Source organism: Aythya fuligula, chromosome 23 (genome assembly GCF_009819795.1).
Source record: "Aythya fuligula isolate bAytFul2 chromosome 23, bAytFul2.pri, whole genome shotgun sequence".
NCBI classification, from domain to species: domain Eukaryota; kingdom Metazoa; phylum Chordata; class Aves; order Anseriformes; family Anatidae; genus Aythya; species Aythya fuligula.
The window spans coordinates 7,048,075-7,067,865 of record NC_045581.1 but is presented as its reverse complement, the minus strand read 5'-3'; the positions used below and the strand labels follow the sequence as shown (position 1 = coordinate 7,067,865).

General features: G+C 45.5%; 1 protein-coding gene across 1 annotated transcript; it reads right to left on the bottom strand.

The window, feature by feature from the left end:
• Positions 1–1,668: 1,668 nt before the first annotated feature.
• Positions 1,669–18,839, bottom strand: GRHL3 (grainyhead like transcription factor 3). The gene is made up of 15 exons (XM_032202348.1): positions 18,759–18,839; positions 17,993–18,054; positions 16,088–16,424; positions 15,713–15,792; positions 13,720–13,873; positions 12,631–12,742; positions 11,836–11,930; positions 9,914–10,072; positions 9,198–9,276; positions 8,648–8,781; positions 7,753–7,787; positions 6,934–7,022; positions 6,704–6,789; positions 5,602–5,666; positions 1,669–1,783 (listed from the first exon to the last, which is right to left on the bottom strand). Exons 1-15 carry the CDS (start codon positions 18,822–18,824, stop codon positions 1,669–1,671), a joined length of 1,668 nt encoding a protein of 555 aa, XP_032058239.1. The 5' UTR covers positions 18,825–18,839.
• Between the last annotated feature and the right edge of the window lie 952 nt (positions 18,840–19,791).

Here is a 19,791-nt window from a genome sequence, read left to right as displayed (position 1 = left end):
TCCTCATAATGATAACAACAATTAAGTAATCAAAAATTCACCATCCTGACATATTTCAACATTTCAAAATCCCCTTCACAGTGGGACTCTTGTCTGATTATAGGACTCACATTCATTTCACTTTGATATAGACAGGAAAAGCAGAGGATTGAAGCAGATAAAGAAAGAGGAAAGTCCACAGATCTCAACCATCAGAGGATTCATGGGAAAATGGAAGACTCCCCCTTGATATATATATATATAATTTATTTTTAAACCAAAAAGCAGTTGCAGACAATTTTTAGCACAGGAGACACTGTGGTGGAAGCTTGGTGTTTGAGAGGCAGCAGGTGAGAGGAGTTCGGGCAGCCAGTGCAGCACAGGTGGAGGAAGGTACTCAGCTGGCTACCTGGTAACACTGCCTTGCCCAACAGATGGAGGCTGCGCTGCTCCTCCTGTGAGCAGAATTAAAAGGGGCCTTTCTTTTTGACTTGCTTAAAATTTCAGCAGATCTGTGGCAGGTAACCCCTCTGAGCGTTTATCCCTCCATCAAAGGGATGTGCCCAGAACTGCTCAGTCACCTCCACCCGCCCGCAGCACCGTGACGGCACGTCTGCAGCAACCAGCACAGACCTGGGAGGAAAGCCCAGCTGTGGGTCTGCGTGCCTGACGGGAGCTGTTGCTGCAGCTGTACACAGACAGGCAGCATTTGCTGCCTCGCACCCCTTTATGAAGGGGCAGTTTAGGCTGACAGTCTTCTTGAGCTGTTCAACAGCATGTGATGCACAACCAACATCAAGCCCTTTCTGTGCCTCCAAGGTCACCTCTCTGCCCTGGCTCCTACCCAGCCCTTCCTGAAGGCCTTCCCAACTCAGACCTCCAGAGCTGGGTGAAAACAGTTCACTTTCTGTCTTTGAACCTTTATTATTATGGAATATCCAAAACAACAAAACCAACAACACAGTTACAAAAGGAGTTCACGGAGAAATGTGAAGCAGCCTGTGTTTGAAATGCTCTGTGTCACTGTACTGAGTCAAATATAAAACAATGCATATTTATACATATATAAAATATAAAAGGAACAATACATCAGAAATGTATAAACAAGGGCTATGGAGGCCTTTGTGGTATTTACAATCAGAGACGCAGCAGGGTGGGGGGTGTGGGAGCAGGCAGTGTCCGTTCAACAGTGAGTTTTAAATGCATCTGTGAAAGTCTCTGTGGACAGAAAAGGTCAGAGCTGGGCTCAGCTCTGCTGGAAATGGTTTGAAGGTTCTGCATGACTGATGGTTTGGGAGAAAGCCAAAGCCTATGGCTGGATCAGTCATGGGCTAAGGCAAACAGTGAGCAGAGGCAGTCCCCTGCCGCTGCCTGGGTTCTGACAGCCATCTTAGTGTAGCTGCATGTTCCCAGCTGTAAAACAGAAGGTCAGGCCCATTGCCAGAAGAGAATAAAATAAAATAAAATATAAAATAATAATAATAATAATAAACTCAGTAGAGAGAAGTTCCACGTTCACATCAGTAACAGATCTTCCAAGCAGTCTCTGGCCAGGCACCGTGAGGCCGAGTCCCTCCCCAGAGGCAGTGTATTCAAGTAAAGGCAACAAATCGAGGCCCTAGGCTGAGCTCTGTTGGGTCAAACTTGCCGTCTTTGAGAGAAGTCCCAGTAAGTGCTGCCTGCGGCTCTTTATAGCTCCTTGAGGATGACCTGGATCTTGTCTTCTGCTTCCACCATGTCCAAGAGAAAAGCCATATGGTTGCTGTAGTGCTGGATGATGTTGTTGTCCATGTTCACCAGGATCCTACAGGACAGTGAGGATGTCTGGGTCAGACACAGCACGTTGAAAAGCCTTGTTGGAATTTGAGTACTGTGTGCTCAGGGTCCCCACAAAGCCTTGTGGCACGGGGTGACCCTCCCTGAAATTTCTCCACACGAAGTTTGTGTTAAAAAATCACCCACACCCCCCGTCACTGCTCCGTCAGCGCCGCGTTGCTGCAGGAGCTGGGCCGCTCCCGGCATCACGGCCCCACAGCATCTGCCTCTCCTGGTCTGGAAAGCTCAGGGCATTGAAGCTCCGAAACAACACAAAGAAACATCCTGCAGTGCTTTTTGCAATTCTACCCTCAACATGCCTAGGCCCAGTGTTTGCTACACAGGCAAATTAATCTGGATTACAGGAGGGCGTGAATTTGGAGCAGAACTGCTCACTCCTCACTTCTTGCCTGGGTGTTTTTAGGGGTGCATTATTCTGAACAAGCTGAGACTGCTTTGGAAGCAGATATAAGTGGTTTGGAATAGGATGCCCTTCTGTTCCAGAACAACCTCCCATGCAGACATGCCCTCAGCATTGCCTGGGAGCCCTTTCCACGAGGAACACACGCAGAGAGCGTGTGGAGCCAGCTGGGCCAGCCGCTGGCAAGTTCCTCCCTGTGCTCTGGGGCACACCTCCAACCCTGCTGCAGATCGTGCAGCTTCTCCGACCTAGGCTCAATCACACGGAGAGATGGGGAGAAGGAAACATTTCAAGAGCTGACTTAAACCCGGGACTGCAGTTCTGTGCCAGGCAAGAGCCTTTCGTTATTGCAATGGAAGTAACGGGGCAGTTTTGCATCACCCCACTGTTTTCCCATAAATCAGATGTGAAATTTGTAATTGTTTGGAGGAAACAAAGAGAACAAATTATCTTTCTTTGCAGAAAGCAAATCCCCTCCAGGTTCCTGCTGGGGTCATTAATGGAGCAATAGCATTAATTGTGTAATGCTCCAGAAGCCAAGATTAAAAACAATAAAAACGAAAGATCGAGCATCTAACAGTTTAACCAGCTCAAACACGGGGCCCTGGTGACCCTCTGTGGGTCGCAGCAGCTGGCTGCTCCCCTTCCACCACCGCACGCAGGGGTAGGCTCAGAGCCCTGGCACGGCGCGCCTCGCGTGTGCAGCAGTGCGGGTGGGAGCTCTGCCCTCACACCACATCCACCCGGGTGACATCTCTCACCCACGAAGGCAGCCAGCCGAGACGAAAGGAGGCAACTGCACGTTGCTGCCACTGTACCTGCCACTGTACTGCCAAACCCCAAGCACACAATGTGCCAGCGATGGGGTCCTGCTCCTCCACCCCCACAGGAGCCTCTCTTTTCCCCTGGGCCCCAGGAGTCTGGTCTCGGATGGGTGCCTGCAGAGAGGGACAGTGGATCCCCAAAGGGCAGCTCATCACTAAACGGCTTGCAACAGAGCAGCTCCAGCCTTTCCTGGCTTAGCGCAGGAAGCCAGAGAAGTCACCTGTGCCTCTTGCTACTGTGCTTCCATCAGATTTCCAAACCACAGAAGATTCAGGGGAGTATTGATTACAAATCTGAGCCCTGTATTGTTTTTTCCAGTCCAGACCTCAACAAGATACTAAATCAGTCATTATTGCTCTTGAGTAACCCTGAGATTAAGTTCATCTGAATGAGGACATCACACTAAGAAAGCCCAGGCTGATAGTAGGTCCTCACCTACTATCAACCCAGGTTGTACCACTGAGATTCACTAATTTAAATCAGATGAAGATCTGTCCCTCAAGCTGTAATTACCAAGAGAAGACTGTTTAGGGTGGAGCAACAGGATAAAATCATTCAAGGGAAAATTAAATCTGGGGGAGCAGGAAGCAGTGTCTGACCCTGCCATCCAGCAGACTGGAGAAAAGTTTGTATTTTCCCCACACTTCAGCAATCCATGGCATCAGGTCCAGCTTTCATTACACTGTCAAAATATGTTTTGGGTCTAATTCCCAGGTGTTGCCTTTTCTTTTCATGAGATACTTCTTTGCTTCTCCATTCTGTGGAAAAGATGGAAAAGACACCTGCCTGTTTTCCCTCCCAATCATTATTAAACCACATTCACTACTTATCAGATCAAATAATGACCAAAACCAAAGCAAAACAAAGTAAGGGTGGCCTCTCCCCTGAAGCAGTGCCATTTCCTGGTCCACCTGCAAACTCATCAGTGCTTGGATCTCTCTTGCAGTGCTGTGGCTCACAGTCAGCTGGTTCAGAAACCTGATGACAGTCTGATGACCTGTAATGGCCACATCACAAGCCACCACCACAGCTGACACACCTGAGCTTTGGCTCAGTCCTGAAGTTGGAGACTGCAATAACAAACTGACCACCTTGTCACTCGCAGTTGTTCATTGAAACCAGACTCGAGGCACGGTCTGTTGGGAGGTGTATGGGACAACCCCTCTCTTGGGGCTCTCAGTGCTGATCTTTGTCTTTTCCATTTCTAGGGATATCGGATGAGCAGCATCTGACAGTACAAAGGGACCTGAGTTCAGGAGCAGGTGCAAGAGGCTTAAAATTCAGACCACATTTAAGAACTCTCCTGAACTCAGAAAGGTTGCTTGATGGTGGATTTACGGGTGAGGGGACTGTACTGGTTTCCCACTTCAGTGACACCACATCACAGCATGGAGGAGAAACTCAGGGGGGCCATGCTAGTGAGAACATGGGACTGCACGATGCAGGACCTGTCATCAGCCTTGCTTTTCTGCTTGTCTCTCCCCATGCTCAGAATTTGGACCAAGGCCAGCAACAACAATGAGTTCATCTCCCAGGCTGTCAGTGGTGCTTGCAAAGCCTGATTGTATCACACTTGTTCTGCAAGAAGAACTCTGGATTTAGCTTTATGAAAATAAGCTTGGGAATTTATGAGTCTTTCCCTTTCCATCAGCTGAAGGGAGAATTTTCTGCCAGAGATAGGCATGACCCAGAAGGAATTCATCAGTCCAGAAAACATTTCTGAAAGTAGCACTTTGCTCCACAGCAAGACTGCTGCCCTCCACAGAAGACTCAACAACTGGTCCTCAGCTCATGCAAACCAGCACCGTTCCCTCTCAGCCATGGGGGAGATCCACATGGATCAGTCAATAATAAAGACCACATTGGAATCACTTGAGAAGCCATTCCACATTTACTGCAAACCTCATTTGCCCACTCCCTGCAGAGCTCCACCTGTCTCCTAGCAGCACGTGGCAGGTCTCTCAAGCAGGACCTGCATTTCTGTACTTGGCTGCGCAAGAGCCACCTGTGCCTAGGCCTAGGAGGGTCTGATCCACCTCCCAAAGTCAATGTCAGTTTCCTACTGACCCCCCCGGTCTGGGGATGGGATGGCAAAGCTGGGAACAGACAATCCTTTCAGATTGCCCCTTGTCTCTACTGGGGCTGTCCACACTTTTATTTAGCTCTAAGATCTGTTTCTGAGCCAGGGACACTTAGGCATTTGGTTTGGAGAAGCAAAGATTTATACTTCTCTGATGGCAGTAAGATAAGTTCTCTAAAACCTCAGGCTTTCAGAATGAGACATAAGGGATCACCCATTAAACTACCCAAACAATTCCTCCTTCATCCAGCTTCCTTTCCTTGAGAGACTTTACACTCCACACATATATAATACAAACAAGCACTATCCCAAATCTTTAAAGCCCTGAAAGATCTGAGTTTTATATGCTCCAAATAGCACAGACCCCACATGGCTTGACTTTTTATTATCTTGTTAAAATGCTATTTCAGCCTATGGTAGGATTCCAAAGAGAATGGGGTTTTAGAGGCACAGCATAAAAGCAGATGAGAGATTAGCTTACCCTCTTTTGCATTTTTTGTAGACTTTATAAATGCTTTCTTCAGGCAGCCCATATTTTTCTGAAATCTGTGAGAGAAAACAGGGCAATTTTTTGTACTTGTAAACTGAAATTCCTATCATAAAAATCAAAGATAACACTGAGCTAGGGCTATTCAGCAGCAAAGGATTCCCCCTCATTTTTACTCAAGAAAAAAGTCTGAAGCGATGATGTGAACATGACAATTTGAACATGTTCGTGTCTTGTAATGAGCAGATAGCAGGCTTTAGCTTGGTCTTGGTTCTCTTTCCGATGGCTACTGACAGGCCACGAACCTTGGGAAATAATCTTTGTTTTCGTTCTTTCATTCCCTGGCCTATTTGGGACTGCTGGGCATAGAGAACACAGCTTTTTGTTATATAATGCATCTGAAGGTGAAAGAAAATGCTACAGAAAGCGTTCGTGTCTGCTGTGGATGCATCTGACTGCAGCTACTGCTTAGGTTTTATCTGACCTGCGATGATTTCCTGCAGAGCTCTCCTAGGCAAGTACAGTTACAGTCTTAGGAAGCTTGGGTGGAAGGGGAGTTTTGTAGCCTGTGCACAAGCATTTTCTGTAGAGTTTTTTGACTCTCTGTGGTGAGGAATGGGGGAAGGAGGAGATGGCAAAGAATCCTCTGAATCTTCTGTGCTGACATTTTTCAAACTCTATTTTTAAAAGTTTGTAAAACCAACAGAACCTAAAGTGCAGCCATAAAGCCATCCCAAATCTGGGAGATTTATTGTTTGTTTCCTTCCCAGTAATCCCCAAAGAGAGGTAGGTTATCAGGGACGCTGCTGATAATCATCACAGAAATATGCCTGTGTGCTCCTCAAACACAACACAGGGAATTCCAGCACAAAGCCAGAACTGGCTTCAGACAGTGTGTTTTTCCCCTCTGGAGCACTAACGACATGTAGCCCAAGCCAGGAGCTGTGTGTAGAATTCACCTGTACTCACAATTTCCATTTCCATTCTCAGAAGAAAGCAGGCATCAGATATAAGCAGTCTTATATCCAGTTTCTTATATGTCAAGTACCAGCACCCTACTATCTGCAGTGTGCCACGATTTTTAGAAAACACTTACAGCTGTTCTGAGGCCCTGGAGATCTGGTGTCTTCAACATAAGAGCATCAAACACTTCCTCTGACTCCCTCCGCACATACAACAACACTGAAACAGATAAAGCATAGCATCGAATCAGGGCTCTTTTCAGCATGTTTTCAGAGTTATGTGGCTTCATATAATTCAGGATCAAGAGTTACTTTAATCAAGTGACACACGGCATTCAAGAACAGTTCCCATCCCAAGGCTTACCTCTCTGAGGATCTTCTTCCTTGGTTTGCTTTGGAGGTATCGGGTCAAACTCATCTGTGAATGAGGTACCACTCCGTTTCAAGGGCAGCCTAAGCAAAAGGAACACAATACTCTCAGGAAAACAGAACAATAGTAGCAAACAAAACAATTCCAGCAATTCTACTTTTGATTGAACAACTGATTATTCCAACAAACATCCCACAATTAAATATTGGTTCTGTAATTATGGCAGCAGAGTATCTACCACAGCTGCAACTTCCTGTCTAATGCATAGAGGGAGGTCAGTGAATGTAGGCAGTGGTTTTGGTATCACATCATAAAAAAAAAAAATCCTTTTGCACCTTCATGTCCTTCATGTTCTTGTTCTCTATTGATATAATGACAGTGGATCAAGCCTACGGTAAATATCTGGTTCTCCCCACTCTAAACACATTGCAAGTGTGATTTCTACTTCATTCCAAATTCTTTTACAGCAGTAACTGCTTCTGGTTATGTGAACCCTTCAGTGATAGTTCTGTGATTTTTTTTTTTTTGTCTTTCAAACTTTGTCTCTATAAGAACAGCAGGAGAGTCAGAGACCAGACTCATGTTGGAGTGTGACACTGACAGGGGAAGTGTATCTGTGTTTCTGCATCCCTTTAGTCCATTCTAAGCCAAGGTTTCACACATATTTTGACATTCAAGGGCTTCAGGGAGACACTCTGCTCTGTTATTTTACACCTATAGATATTGTGCTGCCTATAGATATTAAACCACCATAATGTTCCCAAAGCAATAGAGTAGCAGATGGACAGGAAAGGCAAATTGCTGCAAAATTACCTGTTTGAAGAGTTGGGAACAGCAGGAGGGAGCACCTTGAAATGGAAAGGAAACATTGATCTTTTAGCATACACAGTACCACTGGTGAGGGACAACATGATGTTTTAATGCGATTCCCTTCCTCCCAATCCATCCATTTTTCCTTGAGAAGGCAATTAAACATCTATATGTGTTTCTTAGACTAAATAAAAACTGATATAAAGCCCTATCTAGGTTCTCCTCCTCTGTCTAGGACACACTTAAACATGTATCTAGCTACACCAAAAAGCAGATCAAATCTCATCATCTTCTTGGGATCAAGGACCAGCCATTTCTTGGTCAGTTCTTCTATTGCAAACCAAATTCTTCCAGTCCCTTTTTTTGATGTGATACATCAGTAGAGCAGACACTGCAGCGGGATGCTAAAGTATTGTCACAGATGGCTTTTCCCCCAGTTTTGACAAACTGAGACATTGTTTTCTGAGGAAATATTGATGAGCTCTGAAGAAGGCTGAGTCTAGGATTTCTCAGGCTCAAGGGCAGATAGATGGGCAGAGGAGAAGTGAGAGATGTCCCACACATGCAGGGACTGATATGCCTGCATTTTCAATAGTTTATTCTCTGCCAATATTTTTCCCACTACTCCAGTCTTCGGTGGAAGTTCCAGATAATGTGTGTAAATCACAGGAATAAAATCTGGCTGGAAGGTACCTGGGAAGGTTGTCTTGCCTATCACTGTTGCATGACTATCCAGACCAAAGCTATGTCTTCAAGTTCACCAATTTCCAATGAAGAGCTGTGGTTTGATTTTCTCTTTTTTACATAACGCAAGTCATGTCTGGGGGACTGATCAGTTTGGAAATGATGGGGGTGACTGGTTGATGAGGGCAACAAGTTGTTTTTTGAAGGGACTTACCGTGCCACACCTCTGCTGGTTTGAAAAATGGACATTGGGGATAAACAGGACTGGCTGGGTTTCGAGGTCAGTCTCTGGCCTCAGGAATGTGATTTCATTCCCTCTGAAGCCGGAGAGCAAACAGCCTTTCAGACCTACAAATGGAAAGTCCAGTTCATCTCTGTTCAGATGGCTATTTAAGAGGCAACTACATGCAGAGTGGGGAAAGTGCCCGCCCAAGGTCTCCCAGCAGAAACATTAGAAATATCTCCCATCTGTAGATGGGACCCAGCAGACCCAGGCCTTTAGGGTTAGCCCACTGCTGTCTCCCCTGGGAAGGCTCCCTGCCAAGACCCCAAGACAATTCAGAAATGTTGGTTAGTATTGATAAGAGGCTTTGAGACGCTTGGTAGGAGGAGACCAGGCAGGGACCTGGCTGACAAGTTGTTTCTGGATAGTGCTGATTTCATCAGGCCTGGCAATACCCAGGGACAGATTTCATGGAAGTTAACGGACAGGCTTACAGGAATTTCAACACGCTTCAGATCAGGTAACAAACACCAGCACTGACCATTGTTATTGGAGTCCAGGCATTTTCCTTTCCTTCTGAACTGTTTCCGTTCATCATCCCGCATCTTTCTCTCTGCTCCCTGTGGGGAAGATGAGGCAAAAATTAGGGCATTGAAAAATTTTAACATAGCATTGGCAATAGAGGGTTTACTGGCCATCTCTGGGTGGCAAGCACATTGAAGTAAAGGCAGCCTTTATGAAAAATAATCATCTCAGAGACCTGCTACAGACCACCCAGAAAAAGGAGGTAAGTGTGCACTTTCTGATACTTATACATTAAAAAAATATGTAAAAATAAATAAATAAATAAATAAATAATAAAAAATAAATTTTATGAATGAAAACTGTGGACAAAAATAGCTGTGCAAAATGTTTCTGTTAGAAGATATCTGAGGCTGGGGAAGAACCTCTAAGGGAGATTCTAATCTTTTCTGCTTTTTAAGAACTTGTCAGAATTAGACATTAATTATGAGGCACAGTCCTATGTAGGTCTGATATGAAGAAAACTTTCTCAGGACCCTGTTCTGTAAAGGCCTCGGTAGTGCAGACACATCCCAGCTGTCCTGTCTCTCTCATCTGAGGGGGCCAAACAATCTTTGTTCTTCAGCTCTGTCTGCTATGCTGCTCTAACCTCCAACCACCTTTCTTTTTATTCTTGTGGAGTCACTGCAGCTTAAAATTCCTCTCAGACAACCTGGTGGAAAAGCAATGTTCTACCTTATCACAGAATATCTTAATCTGGCAGACAGCACGGTGCACCAGCTGGCTGGTTCCATTGCCATAGTCGTAGGTGTCTATCTGGAGGTTCAGTGGGACACCTTTCACTCCTTTCTGGGAGGAGAAGTCGGTGCTCAGGCAATTTACCCCAATAAATACCTGCAAATAGGAACAGATTTGATATAGCTTGTTGATGCTTAAAACATTAGCCTCAAACAGAAATAAGAACAGGGGATAGGAACAAAAGCAGCTCCTGAGACATGCTTCCAACCCCCCTAGCCTTGGCCATGCACATGGGCTGCTGGTTTCCCACCTACAGGTCCTTTCTAGCTGCACTATCCCACATCACCTATGCCGGCTGTCCAGGAGAAAGAGCTTGGTTGCATGGACAGCTCACCCTTTATCATACTGCACTCTGTTACATCCCTGATTGTCTCTATTACCACTTCAGCTATCCACTCCCATCAGTTCAGGGAAGCTTCAGATCAGATGCAAAGTCTGCCTGGGGATATTCTTGCTGATATTTCTGATCTTTTAGTTGAACAAGGGACCCTCAGACAGCAATGCCCTGGAGGAAGGGAGCAAGGCTAGGCTTCAACTCGAGGAATTACAGATCATTGCTGTTAGTTAAATAAATATTCATCCTACGCTGGTCTCCTTTCACTAGAATGGAGTTACCTCCAATGGGAATTTATGAAGAAAAGCTGAGCACAGACATAATTCACACTGTATCTCCACAATGCCAACTCATTTGTGTGACCCTGAAATTTCCCCTGGGCTCTCGGGACAGATCTGCAGCTGGTGAAGCCCACACAGCTCCTTTAGCAGGGCTTTGGCTGAAGATTACAGTCCTGAAACCTAGTGTCAGATCTAGTCAATACCTGCATATAGAAAAGAAACCACTTATCTGTGGTGTGAAGTTTAATTGCACAAAGAGAGGTAACAGGTGCCACAGACGACCCAAATACCTGATCCACCCCCCCAGCCCTTGCAGGTCTCTGAAGTCTCACCTTCACTAGCCCCAGGCCAGTGCATGTACAGAGTTTCTGCTAAGAGTTAAATCCAGTTTTACTGAGGTACCCCTGAGGGCTTGCCACATACCTGACATATTTCCATTTCTGACAACTTTGCCTTGAAGACATTTGTTAACCTCCTGGGTTGTAAAAGACCAAGGTCGCCTTTGGGCTAAAAGAATGACTTAATGAAATCCCAAAGCAAACCAGAGTTTTCCCAAGCTACCAGTTTCAGAGAGACAGGATTTATGCTTTTCTTTTTTTCTTAGTTCTTTCCTTTTTTTTCTTTTTTTTTTTTTTTTTTTAATATGCTCTTTTCAATTCACACTAAATAGCAAAGCGCTAACAAGAGACTCTGAAGAGATGCAGAAGAGAGCTCTTCTTTCACTACACAGGAAAGATGTCAATATAAGCCTTGCAGATTTTAAGGTCAAAAGGGATCTTGTGACCTGCCTGGCTCCCTTCCACATCACACAACTCACAAAAGGGTGGTCAGTCATTTATGCATCAAAATGCTGCCTTGAAAGGAGGGTCTTTGTTCCCTAAGCTGTGGTTTATTCAAATACATTTCACCCACATGTGAGTAGAGCCCTCATCTAGGCTATCTGCTGCAAAGAGTTTTCTTCAGTTATCCATCAGCACTAAAATAACATCTCTGAGTCAGTCTCAGGTGTAGCTAGAATGTTTATTAGCTAATGGCAATGCTTAAACACACACACAAGCACGGTGTCCTTCCCTGCTGTCCTGGCAGACAAACACTACTTGGGGCCAGTGGAATGGCATTGTTTGGATTTGAAACTCTGCCTTTCAGCTGAGAAGCAGGGGGAGCATGGCTGGGCTGTCAGAAAGCCGGCTACAGTTTTGCTGCAGACCACGGCTTCCCACTTCCCTTCCACGGGCAGGTTGTACCTTTGCTTCTTCATGAACGTTCCACACAAAGGAGAGCGCGTTGTAGGCTAACTCCTCAATGTTCTGAACCGTGTTGAAGTTTTCTTTGCAGTCAGCTGAAATGCAATGAAGAAGCAGCTTATACTCTGGCTACAAAACTGTTTGCATTCCCTAGGCTTTCCACTCCCCAAATGCCTGCCTCCCACTGACTGACCACTGGATAAATTTTAGTGTGCATAACTAAGGCCAGAAATGACTCGAAGGTCCTGGCTGTTGACTGCTATTTGAGTAGTGATTTTATGCAAAGTCAGCATACATTGGTTCTGAATTCAAACAAACATGTCTTGTTCCGAGCCACGAGGTGCTTGGCATGGTGCTCAGAAAGATGCTGTGCTGGACAGGCAAAACATCTCTCTGGCCCAGCAAAACTCACTGTAAACCCTGTATGCTGGCAGTGAAGGACAAGCAGTACCAAAGCCTTTTCTAGCTCAGATTTCTAGACTCCAAGAGGACATAGGTCACAACTGTAAGAGCCAAAATAATTTAGCAGCCTCTGTTCCTCTGACTGAGGCTCTTTTTGATGTATCTTGAGCTCCTCACTTATGTCCCTACACTTGGCAAACACCATCTTAAATCCCCAAAAGATCACCAGACAGAAAGGATCTGAAGCCAGCAGACCAGCCTGCTCCTCCCTGATTTCCCCCAGGCCAGATTTTTGAGCTGCAACCATGTTATTGTGTATTGGAAATTCAGTGAACTGCTGCTAGAAGTTATCAACCCCACCCAGCCATCACAGTCTGACAGCCATGCTCATACCAACGTCAATGACTCTCTGCTTGGCTGTGGGCTGGCGGGAGTGCCAGTGCTTCCAGAACTTGAGCTGCTCCGTCGGTATCTTTTCATTGTCAAAAACAATCATCACAACACTCTGAAACACAGTGAGGATATCCCATATCAGTACACACAGCAAGATAATGCTTGGTGCCCTCACTGCCCTCTCCATCCAGTGCATACATGCACTGGTCAAGGACAGCTTAGTGTCACTGCTAATGTTTTATTGCTGGGGGACCTAAGGCAGACAGAGGAAGGGACTTGACCATGATCATACAGACAGGCAGCCACAGAGCCAAGAGCAGAACCAAGGTGCCCTCTATGCCCCCTGCTTGCAGTGCCTGTGTGTTTCCACCAACTCCAAGGCATGCAAGCATCCTGCATTGGGAAATTGTTAGTAATGCTGCAGTAGGTATTAAACTGAGACACTCTAGAAGATCTTTTCCTACACATTCTCAGTTTCAAAAATCCTGCAAGTCTTGAGATGTCCAAAGTCTAGCCCCTAGATACCTCTCAGGGTTGGAGGACCATATTTCTTTGGTGGGAGCTCAAGCTCAGCTTAGACTTGGGGGTGACTCTGAAGCCTTGACACACATCCCAGAATCAAGATAGGGCACTTGTTTCCAGTACTGAAGTCTTCATAAACCCTCAAATGGATTGGGTTGGAAAGAACCTTAAAGTTCATCTAGTTCCAATGCCTGTGCCATGGGTAGGGAACCTTCCACTAGATGAGGTTGTTCAAAGTCTCATTCAGCCTGGCCACTTTTAGGGATGGAGCATCCACAACTTCTCTGGGCAACCTTCCCACCAGAGCCCCCAGCCAACCATCAACTAGGGAGGCATGTTGTGCATCTCTGTCCTGACTGAAAGGTTTCAATTGACAGGTAACATGCAAGCTGTTGCTGTGGATCAGAGGATTAGTTTGCTATGAGTGAATCCATCCCATTCATTACTTTAAGCCAACATGAGCCACAAAGCCATTACTCTTCATGTTCAGGTCTGTTCCCAGGCCAGCACAATTGCTGGATGTCTGATTATAGCATGTGTCAGCAAAATTGTCAGCTTGTCTCTTACCTTCACTTTATTTGAGGACAAGTGTAAACATTTGCTGTCTCCAGCTGTCCGCAGTGTGATGGGGTAGAACTGTCCTTTGTTGAGGTAGGCCATGGGAGAGTCCCCAGATTTTATGTGAATTGCTTTGGGCGACCCCAGAGTGTATTCAAAGTCACTTGTATGGAACAAAGAGAGAATGATGAGTATGATGAATAAGCACGGACTGCTGTTTCACTTCAAAAGCAAAACAAATGCAAGTCTCCATCTTTACAGGCAACAGACACCGCACACGTAGAAGTCTGCCCTACTCCCCATCTCACAGCTGTGGTCAAGCACCTTGCAGCTCAGCACATAGTGATCCTTCCAACACTCTGGGGAACAGCACTTATCCAATATCCTCATTTTACCTTTTGTTTTTGTTTCTGCTTAAAAAAAACACCAATATATTATTGTAACCAGTATACTTCTGTGGATGGCTACAGAACCACTGCACAGTCAAAAGCCTGGACCAAACCAAACCGAAATAGGTACTTGTGATGAGACTTTTAAAATGTCCTGAACTCAGATTACTGTCTCCAAATTCACACCCACAAGTGGCTGACCCAGGAGGACTGTGTCCTAATGGGTCCTATAGAAACAGGAGGACCTGCAGGTCACTGACATCTGCTTGTTTATCCAGGTGGTTAAAAATGATTTAGAAGCCCAGCTTGTAACTCTCAGTTTCATGGACAGTACCTTTAGTCTTTACAGAAAATATCAGTAGTGTTACACAGAGGAAGGCATAACTGTTGACAGGCAAATTTAAAAGAGGAGCCTGATTTTTCCAGAAGGCCCGCTCTTGGACATTCACCAGCACCTATGAGCATTCAAACCACGATGCTACAGCTCAAACGTTTCTTCTGTGGGGAACCTGTGCAAGCCATCACCTGTACACAAGCTTTCACACAGACCCTTGAGCTGCCTGGGAGTTGAAGATCATCATATTCCTGTTTAGTCACCAACTCTTTTTCCTGCTCCCACCTCCCCAGTGATGCCATCTCTGAAGACAGACTTGGCAACTCCTCTTATCTAGAGCCAGGAGAGCCAGAGAACTTCAGTACAGGAATAAACAGCAAACAGAAAGCCTCTCACTCATGAGCGTGAGCTGATGTCTGTGTGAAAATCCCCACGTCTGGCAGCTGAGTCACTGAGCCAGGTGATTCAGGAGGCAAATAAAAAGTGGGAGGTGGAATAATGCTACCTACTTGGAGATTTGAAATGATATCTAGAGCAGAAAAGCTCTGCCTGAGAGAGGGATGGAAGAGGATGGAATCTCTCTCATGTTTTAGGAATGAGATGCAGTGGCATGTAATAAATGTTCACTAACAGTGCTAAACCCTAAGTAAGAACCTATACTTTAGATTAGGAGGAGGCTGTTTTTCACCCTTATCAGCTGACATCCTCATTTTCTTTGTCATTTACCCCCATTCCAAGTAGTTTGTAGAAGGATGGTGCAGCCACCTGGATCTACACAGGAACCGTGCAGTGGTCCCAGAAAGGGGGTTGTAGCACCCAACAAACCCTCACATGGGAGACCTCAGTGCCACATCTTCACTTGGGCTAAGGTGCTAAGGAGATGTGACCACAGCAGTGAAAACAATTGGCACTGGATTTACACCAGGTTGGCCAACAGAGTACAATCTGAACCACACTAAAAGCATGAGCTGGCCCAAATCCATCTAGTAACTTGAATTTAAGACTGGGTTTGATCCCTTTTCAATGAAACATTTCAAATCCTTATCCCTGCTTCAAATTTCACACACTAAAATTCATAAACTTCTGTGTCTAAAATGTCATGGAAGAGCAACTTGCTTCTAAGACACCAGGGACAGGCATGAAAAACTGTGACATCTCTAAATTTGCTATGGTCCCTGCCAACACTGGTACTGGGGCAAGGAAAGGGCTGCGGTCTTTCCCCAGGAAACATACACAGCCAAGTGCCCTGGAAACCCAAAGGTCATGGACTGGCAGTTACCTCTTAACACTGTCCGTAGCGTAACTCTCAGGGCAAGGTGGCTCTGGCTGGGGTTTGAGGATATCACTGAAGAGAAGCGACTGTAGAAAAGTGGAAACAAAACAGTCAAAACTAGAAACTTATATTGCTTTGTTGATTCACCTTCTCCAGTCATTACAACAGAGGCCTCTGTTAAAACACGGAGCCTCATTTCAAAGTCTTATCTTACTTCTAAAATCAGTGTAAACCCCCCAGTAATTCAATGCAAATGGCATCAAGCTTGTAATGCAAAAGCAAAGCTCCCACTGACTCCAGCATGAGCAAACCCCAAATTAGAGACAGTGTCACGCAGTACCCCCTGGGCTGCACTGACAGCATGCAACCAACAGCTCTGACCTCCTGGGGATCCTCTTTGAAAGTGCTGTCTGGCTGCCACCTCTGCTGTGCTGGGGCCACAGGGATGGTCTCGAAGAGGGAGTTCAATGAGCTGTTGTCGTATACATCCGCTGGAGGGACCATGTAGGTGTCCGGTGTGGCATCCAGCTTGCTAACACCTGGTGGAAGCATGGCTGGTTTGTGAGGAGTAGGGATGCCTTCAAGATTTAAGCCATTCTTCTTCTGTGGCTCACAATATTCTTGGGTCATGGAAGTGTTTTCAGACAAGAGCTTCATGAGATGGGCTGAGCCATCAAAGGATGCGATCTCTGGGTCGTATTCCATTCCATGGCAGTGCCTGGTGGAAAAAGGATCCCGTCTCAAACCAGGGAAGAGGGTGGACAACCCCAGCAAGATGCAAATGCCTTAATGCACTGCTGGGAAGCAAACTGCACAGTCTAGCTGCCAGCTGACCTTGAGTCAGCAGCGTACATCTCCCGCTTGATACAGGAGATCTGACAGGCCCAAGAGTCTCCACTCACTCACACACCTCTCAGTGCAATCAGCAAGAGCCAGAGGTGCTCAGCAGATAAAGGATGATCACACAGAATCAGAAAATATGGTTTAGACGTTGTTAGGAGCTGCAGATCCAGGGCCTACATCCATCACTTCTTTATTTAGGCTATTAAACACTCAGAGCAGCAGGGAAGATACAGAATATAACTGCTAGGTGGTCTTTTCAGGGCTCATTGGCAATGAATTTATTTTATTTTTTAAGAAAGCTGACTTGCACTAGTTGACACAACTCCAGGAACTTAGGAGGCAAAACTCCCACAGATCATGAGATGAGTGAAAGGTTGCAATATTAGCAATGAGATGTATGGCTCAAGCTTCAAATCAGAAGAGACCAAGTATAGGAGCTATCAGGTGATAAAGACATGGACAAAATGCATTCCTGCCGCACACACAAACTATCCCTTGGTGCAGCATCCCAAGAACTGATCCCTTCTGCAGCAGTGACTGTGATCCTGCTGGCTCTGCAGCCCTTGCTCAGGTGGGAAGAGGTGGTTTATTGCCCCTGTTACCATGCTCAGAAAACAAACCAATCCCCACATTATCAACCCTCGCACCTCTTGGCAGCATGAGCTTTCCTAAAGGAAATAAAGCTGATTGCGTAGCTCCCACCCACTCTGCCTTGAGACCTTCACCTTCAGGTATATGGTGAAATCTATGTAGTTAATAAAAAAACATTCCACTGCTATAAATACTGTTCAGAATGCAGTGGCCTTTCAGAGAGGAGAAAACAGCTTAACTTGGCCTACTTATGTAGAAGAAATGAAGTATCATTTAAGAGGCTTATTCTGTCAGATAGTTAACAACAGACAACCAGAAAAGGTTGCCAAAGTATACAGCATCCAGGAAGAGGAACTGAACTCATAGTGGCAAATGAGTTATTAATTTCATAGTTAATTATCTGAAAACCTCAAAGGACAAATGGGAGTCACTGGAAGAGAATCCTGGGAGACTAGAAGCAATTGGAACAGAAATCCCTATCAGCCCAGTGAACAGAAGAGAACTTCATCATTCCCTTCTCACTGCCAATGCTTATTCCCTTTTCCCTTTCCAACTGGAACAAAATAGGAAATAAATTCTTTAAATAAATTCTTTAGCTACTGCAAATCAGTGCAACTACTCTGAACACAGCTAGACAGATCCTCAGTTGTGTAAATGGGTGTAGCTCAATTTATACCTGCTTGGGATTTGGCCTAAAGAATTTTAATATATGTCTCAGGGTTAATAACCTCCACTGTTGTTGGTAATAACACCGTGCTTTGATGTTTATTTTATGCAAGCTAAAAGACCCATCATGCATGCAAGCAGCAGCAGGAGAATTAGACTGCTATAGAGAGCAAAAATGAAGCTAACCTCTTTCCTAGTTCATTGCGTCCCATCATACCAGACGGAAGAATCCTCTTCTCCTTTGGGACCTAGAACAAGGCAGAACAAAGAGTTTGTTTATTGTCAGATTTTATTCATGGAAAGCAGAAGCAAAATTAGCCTTGTCTGTGTGGCAAGTGAAGTCTCATAGATAAAACACTGCGTGAATAATAAACACTGGGCGAGGACACAGGAGACCTGGGCTCTCCTGCTGGTTCTACCACGGACTCCCAAGGTAACTTTAGGCAAGCCACACCATCTTGTCCTGGGAATGACTTTTGAAAACACCCAGCTGAATAGGAACATCAGTCTTATTGGTTTCAATTAGGTGTAAATCCTGCCCACGTTTCACTAAGCCCCATCCTGCAGCAGCACTGGAAAAAATTAAGCTGCTAGGGTCTGCAAAGCACATTGTTGTTTTAACTTCATGTCTCTCAAAGCATACCTATTTCTTACAAGAACGCTGTCATGTAAAAAGAACACCAGCCTGAGACTCAAGACACCCAGTTTCAGTCTTCCACCCTGTTCTGGTTTCGTTCTACAGTGTGAGGCTCTTTCATGCCTCAGTTTTCCATCTGTGCACTGGGGATAATAGTGGCACTCTATGCCTGTGGGCATTATACAGGGATCACTGTACGAACAACAAAGAGTTCAAGAGGTGGGTGCTCTCCTCAGGTGGCTCAGCGTGTTTTACCTTCACACTCTTCCTCTGGGACAGACTCCCCCAAGACACCCAGCCCCAATAGGAACATACCATGTAGTAGTCATAGAGGAGGCTCAGGGCAGCCACGCTGTCATCATCTCCATTCACCCTCATCATCGCCTTGGTGGCTGCAGTCAGGGGGTTCTCCAGGTAGGTTTTCCAGGCTTCATCTTCACTGGTGTAGGAGAACTTCTGGAAGTTCATGGTGTCATTCTTCATCAGGCGCACAGATCTAAAACTAAGCCAGACAGAGGAAGCAAGGGATGAAGAATACTAATTTTCCACAGAAATTTCCATGCCACCCAGCTGAACACATGAAGGGCTTCCCAAAGGCACTGCTGGAGTGGAGAAGGGCTGCTTTCCTGGTGCTTAACTCCCAGCCTCCTTGGGACTCCTAATCCTGCCTGTAGCTATTGTCAAAAATAGGCCAGAGTGTCTCTGGCGGGCTGCACAGAGGCAGATGTACTTCTGCATCCCTCCTCCTGCCCCAAGGATGCAAAAACACCTCAACATCTGCGGCTGCTCCCCCCATACACACATGTACTGGCCAGCCAGAGCACGTGCTGTCAGGGTAGGATGTTGGTCAGTGACCCGGATGCAATATGATCAGGAAACTTTGTAAAATTGTTCTGTGAACTTTGAGGTAAAGGCCAGTGCAGACCACAAAATATCACCCAGCGTTCAGAGAACTTGACCTACCCAGAAGAAAACAAAACTCATTTTTCTTTGCTGTTTATGGATTTAAAATTTAGCTCCATTCTAAGTTGTTTTGTTGTTGTTGTTGCTGTTGTTTTGTTTTGTTTTTCAATCATTAGTAAATGATTTCACTTTGAGGGAAGTAGACAGGCAAATCACAACATCCTTCCACTAAAACTACATGACAGATGGATGGGACTACATGTGCTGAGAAACAACATACAAAAAAAACGTCCTGCCTCTTCTCTCTACTGGTACTTTCTCTGGGTCTCTCCATCTTATGTTAATAAACTGTCAGGTACATAATTACCCAAATATTGGTCATCTTTCCCTTTCCTCCAGCAAATCCTACTAGCAGGCAGCACAGAAGTGCTTCCACACATCCCCT